Raw genomic sequence first — 6254 nt, forward strand, 5'->3', positions numbered from 1 at the left:
AACTATTCTGCATCTTTTTTCTTCATTGCTCTTTTGCTGTGTATGGAGTATTATCACTCTTTTTCCGACCAATCAAAATTCATCCTACTAATTTGGTATGAGATCTTTTGAGAGGATTTTTTTTTTTTTAACAAAAGATTTTATCTATATTAAGGGGGTGGAGATGGAGGAGGGGGAGTGGGTTAAGTTTCATAATAGATTAGTAATAATGTGGTTTAAATTCACTTTTATCGAAAATCTAACAACCTTTATAAGTAAAAATCGTTAGACTATAATACTAAATGATTTGTAACTTAAGTAGTAAGTTAATTACGTGGCGGGCTAAGAGTCAACGCCAAGTTGTCCAAGGTCTTTGTACGAATCAATTTAATTTTTAAAATTTTGGTCCTAACAAAGATTAATTAATTTAATTAATGACTTGGGAATAGGAGGTGGTAGTACTAAATAAATTAAATATTATGCGGCAATAGCGCGTCCCTGCGTGGGGACGTAGGAAAGGGAATCTTTTTATTTATTTCGATTATTATTTTCTCTTATCCTACTTTTCTTCTTCCTCCTCCTCTATTTTTCTTCTCTATTTTTATTATTTTATTATTATTTTTGGCTCCTCCCTCCAAACTGCGAAGCGAAGATTTTGACCGATCGGAAGAAATGGTCAAGGAAACGGAGTACTACGACGTCCTCGGCGTCAGCCCGTCCGCCACCGAGGCGGAGATCAAGAAAGCTTATTACATGAAGGTCAGTTAATTTTTAGCGGAAACTGAGAGAATTATTATTATTAATATTCGCTTTAATTTTGATTAGCGGTAATTAATCGGAAGTTTTGATTCGTAATCAGTTGCTTCTTCCTCAATCGATTAGGCAATAAGTATACTAGATCCAACCCATGTTGCTAACAACACTTAGCGATGTTAATTGTATCAGTTGCATGTGTTAGGGCCTGTTTGGAAGTGCTTTTAGATCATCAAAAGCGCTTCTGACAATGTTTGAAAGAAGCACCTGCTATGGGATTCTTTCAGGAAGCAAGCAGTTCAAGTGCTTTTCTAGGAAGCACTCGCATTTTTCTTAAATTTTATGATGTGGTTTTAATAGAAGCCCTTTCAGTCTGGGCAGAAGTGCTTTTCTAACAAGCATTTCCAACAAATGTAAATAAAATTGAGTATTTTGGTTTCTTTTGGATTTTGTGTGGATTGCAGGCAAGGCAGGTTCATCCAGATAAAAACCCAAATGATCCACTTGCAGCACAAAATTTTCAGGTAAGACTTGCTTTTGATTTTCATTTAAATTAATGCCCATCAAATTATAAATTATGGTCACTACAATGCATTTGTGACATGAGAAAGTTGCTATTTACTTTCACGAACTTGTATTTTAGAAACTACAAGTTCTCGATACTGGATTCACAACCCCTTTTCTCCCTTTATACCATCATTTCCGCAACATGTGTAATGATGGTCTACTGTGGGAAGGTTGTTTTGTGAAGAGGGTTGGACTTGAAATTGAATTAATAGTAACTTCTTTCGTTGATCTAGTGTAGGCTTACCAAGTATATTTACATTTTTTCACATTTGATTCAGGTTTTGGGAGAAGCTTACCAAGTGTTAAGCGACCCAAGCCAACGCCAAGCATATGATGCTAATGGAAAATCAGGGATTTCAACGTTAGTTTTGTTCTCTTATTTCATTAATATATGAATTTTAAGATCTAAAAGGTGGCTGACACAGTGACACCTTATGGGTTTCCTGTGCGTATCGCAATGTGTGTGTTTAGTTGTGTGCTTCTAACATTTTTCAAAATGTTCCTTTTATTTCAGCGACGCAATTATTGATCCTGCAGCGATCTTCGCCATGCTTTTTGGTAGTGAGCTTTTCGAGGAATATATTGGACAGCTAGCCATGGCATCAATGGCTTCCCTAGATATTTTCACAGAAGGCGAACAGTTTGATCCCAAAAAGTTGCAAGAGAAAATGCGGGTACAGTTTGTTTAATTTTTTTCACTGACCCAGTTTACCTGCAATTTTCTTTGATGGATGGGAACAACTTCGTTTGAAATTAAATTGGGAGCCATACATTTAATATATTGGTAATACGAAGTTAATTGTTTCTTTCGTTATCACGAATTTGGGTTTTGCCCCCGGATTCACCAATTGGATACCTGCATCTTCTACTTCGTCCTTTTAATCAGTTTGATTTTTGGACAAACAAACCTCTATCTTTTTTTGGAAAGAACAAGTCTTTATCATTAAAGAACGCTTAATGTGTGGCAAAATTGCCAATATCCCTTTACTGCAGGTTGTTCAAAAGGAAAGAGAAGAAAAGCTTGCAGAAACACTAAAAAACCGACTCAACCAATATGTGCAAGGCAACAAAGAGGAATTTGTTAGTCATGCTGAAGCTGAAGTTGCGAGGCTTTCCAATGCAGGTAATTCATTGCATGTGGTGCTTTTGGTTGACAAGAATATAATATTTTCAAGTTTCAACTGCTTTTAAGTTGGCTCGTGTAAAATTAGATGAGGTTTTGGGAACATACAAGATGAGATCCTGAAAACACTATCCATGAAGCATTGCCATTTTAGGGCTTACATTGTTTTCTTCTTTCCAAGGATTTCAATATTGGTTTCGGTAGTTGAATTGCAGAGAAATATCAAAAGATATCGATATCGGCAGAAATATGGATGAAAAATGAAAATAATAAAAACTAGAAATAAAAACGTACAAATTATCTTTGAAATTTCTTTAAAATCCAAAACTAACAAATAACGCTTCATTTAACATATAAATTTGTAACACGGTTAACTTATAATTACTTTGCTACTGCAAGTGGTGGAATCCCTGGTGGATAGGGCTTTCCTCTCCAACCCACTGCTTCTTGGGTTCAAACCCTCCCCCCTCCGTTGATTTTTGTGATATATTGGCTAAAATATTAGTTATATCGGTGATTTTAGTTCCTTGGTTCTTTCTATAAATACATTGACATTTAGTTCAGATGTTTATTAATGCCCTATGGATCTGTTTCTATGATTATTATCTAATTTTCACTGTCATTTTCAATGATATTGTCTATTTTCAACAGCCTATGGTGTTGATATGTTGAATACAATTGGCTACATATATGCCAGACAATCAGCAAAGGAGCTAGGCAAGAAAGCAATATATTTGGGCGTGCCATTTGTTGCAGAGTGGTTTAGAAATAAAGGGCATTTCATTAAATCCCAAGTAACAGCGGCAACAGGTTAGCGGATCATTCTGGATTCGGTCATTGACAGTCGTTTCCTAAATCTTTGTTATCATGGTGACTATAACTTTTGGCTCCAATAATTAATTGACCTATGGGCCTAACCAGGGTGTGGGGACTGATCTTACCCAAACTAATAGAGTCCAATCCACTTCATCCGTATGTATTCAAATATTTGACAGGAAAAGAATATTCATGTGTTTTCTGTCTGTTTTTTTTTGACATGTGTAAGGGATACGTTCTCACAAATGCACACAAGTTTGCTGGCTAAGCTAATATTCCTTTGGTTAATGGACTTATATTTATTTCAGGTGCAATTGCTTTGCTCCAGCTGCAGGAAGACATGAAAAAGCAGCTAAGTGCAGAAGGAAATTACACAGAGGAAGAGCTCGAAGAATACATGCAATCTCACAAGAAGTTGATGATTGATTCCCTGTGGAAGCTTAATGTGGCTGATATTGAGGCCACTCTTTCTCGTGTTTGTCAGATGGTTGGTTGCTGCCCCACTGTTTTATTTGGTAGTTATCTAAAACATGAACGAAAATCTGGTCTCAATTGTAATTTTTCATTTGATCTTTAGGTTCTTCAAGACAGCAATGCCAAGAAAGAGGAACTCCGTGCGCGAGCAAAGGGGTTGAAAACTCTTGGCAGAATCTTCCAGGTATTGTTTTCTTAACCTATTTTTATGATTTTATGTTGCTGTAATGTCCATTGTCTAATGCATATGGAAGCTATGACATTTTATTGTAGAGAACCAAGTCAACCGGTGGGAATGAGGGTGAACCTGCACAAAATAGTAGAGTCCATAAACTGAATGGAAGTGAATCAAGCTATGATACCTCGTCTCCTATAACAACACCAAAGTCCTCAGATCTGGAAGAGCCATCTTACACAGTATTTGAGCCACAGGTATCTTCACATTTGATAAACTCATTTTATGTGTATATCCTTGTTCGGATTTCATCAAATAGCATTTCAAGACGGCCCAGAATGCATAGTTTTTGACATTTGGTATTTTCTAGTTTTGGGACATGACCGTTTGTTATGTACTTCTTAAACATAGTCATTCCACATTTGCATCATTTTTATTGCGTTTTTGTAATTATAAATGATTCCTAACAAGGTATTACTTGCTGGAAACAAATAGTATCAACTCATTTGACACCATTGTGAGAGGTACAAAATGACAAAAATACAAAAAGAACAATTTGATTAAACTCAAGATTACAAGTACAACCAATGCATATGCGCATGAACCACTGTAAATTTTGGTAAGTTAAGCTCGTTGACGACAACAGAAAGTGAAATGGCCTTAAATAGTGGTTAGGGTAATGGCTTTATTAAATTTCCACTGGGAATATTTTATTTTATTTTTTAACAACCAACGTAATTCTGTTACTACAATCACACATTTCAAATGATCAGAATAGAAAGGAAAGTTACTGTAAACATGTGAAACACACGAGTAAGAACCATAATAGAGACCAATACAGCTGAAACTAGATGTTTTACGTTTTTCCTGTTTTTGGGGGATGATGAGAGAGTTGATGAGTGGGGAGAAAGTAGAAAGTAGAAACCCTTGTACGTTTGTTGTATTATTAATGCTTTATCTTTTTTCTCTTTTTAATACTAGGTGTCACAGAGCCCCTATGTGGAAGCCCCCCAAATTGCCGGTGAACAGTTGAACTATCACTTCCCAAGGCCAACTGCACCACCTGGTGCCCAGAGACATTCCTCCATTGGCAGGCATTGAGGGTGGAGATCGGGTATTCCTCTTGCTTTCCGTCTTGTAGTATAAAACTTGTGACATATCTTTTGTATCAATGTTGTGGCTGGTTTTGCGGGAAGAATGTGAGGTTATCGTTAGCTGGATGTGTATGCTTGAAAAGAGTTACAATTGTGCTTGAAAGGGCAACTCACCTCCAGCTGCGTAGGCCTCGCTTATTCTTATGGGGAAGACAGATTTATATACGTAGGGAGGAAGATAGATTGTTGTAGAAAATGGGATGCCGTTGTCACCAGTTAGCCGTTGTAGTTGTTATTTATTTGTGTAATTTTCTGGAGTGACGGATTAAGTTTCAAATGTTTAAATTTTAGGCGCATATGTTTTTGTCGATGTGGAGATTCATGTTGATTTGCCCAGATAACAAACAAATATCAAGACTCTAGTGTACATTTGTCCGTGGGAACATCTTATGTGATGGAGTATTTCTCTATCCTTCTGTTGGTCATATTTCTTGCATTGAAAATTACACTCCATTTAAACTACTCACATGGATAGATAAAATGTAGTGGTTTTTTCAAATAAAAAAAAAGAAAAAAGAAAAATATAATTCGGATTAATTCTGTTTGACACCAAAAATTAAAACGGTTTGCTTTAGTTTGATTTTGACAAATACCGCCATTATTGATCGGTCGGTTTGGTGGTGCGATTTGATTTAGGCGGTTTAAGCATCCAACACATCAATAACGAACCGTCTAACATCTCGAGTTTTAATTTTCTAAGCATTCACACATTTTAATTCCATCAAAAGATAAAAGTTTTTTTTGGAACATAAAGTTCCATGTAGTCAGGTAGGATAGGACTAAGTTTCAATTGTATCAAATTTCATGCTTGCAAACAATTTATTAGTTACAATCTCACATAAGAATGTAGACAGTGTTTGCTTTGAATGAAGGCTTTGAGTTTGTAGCTGAGGACTTGAGAGTTGGTTTTTGCAGAAGAGCAATTGGCTTTGTGCTGAAAAACAGTTGGGTTGATTGAAGAATCATTCAAGATATAATCATAGAGATTGAATTTGACGAGAGTCCCAAGCTTGAAGGCCCCTAGTTCTATTTAAATGCATTGAAGAAGGAGCAAACTCGATCATATCGTTGAGCTAGAGCAAGGGTGGCCCGGTTATTTGGCCCTAACCTTCAGTTGTATCTTGAGGCGGTTTACATGATTGCAGTAGTTATCTCAATGTGTCGAATGACATGTACGTATGCATTTAAGTAGACGAGATATTCTCGTGCTCTG

The 6254-nt window shown here is 36.3% G+C and overlaps 1 protein-coding gene across 1 annotated transcript; it reads left to right on the top strand.

The window, feature by feature from the left end:
- The first annotated feature begins 522 nt into the window (after positions 1 to 522).
- LOC126598608 (chaperone protein dnaJ 10-like) lies at positions 523 to 5451 on the top strand. The gene is made up of 10 exons (XM_050264973.1): positions 523 to 738; positions 1197 to 1256; positions 1578 to 1660; positions 1814 to 1973; positions 2293 to 2422; positions 3074 to 3232; positions 3547 to 3725; positions 3816 to 3896; positions 3986 to 4144; positions 4869 to 5451. Exons 1-10 carry the CDS (start codon positions 652 to 654, stop codon positions 4986 to 4988), a joined length of 1218 nt encoding a protein of 405 aa, XP_050120930.1. The 5' UTR covers positions 523 to 651; the 3' UTR covers positions 4989 to 5451.
- The last annotated feature ends 803 nt before the right edge of the window (positions 5452 to 6254 follow it).

Source organism: Malus sylvestris, chromosome 14, assembly GCF_916048215.2.
Source record: "Malus sylvestris chromosome 14, drMalSylv7.2, whole genome shotgun sequence".
Taxonomy (NCBI): Eukaryota; Viridiplantae; Streptophyta; class Magnoliopsida; order Rosales; family Rosaceae; genus Malus; species Malus sylvestris.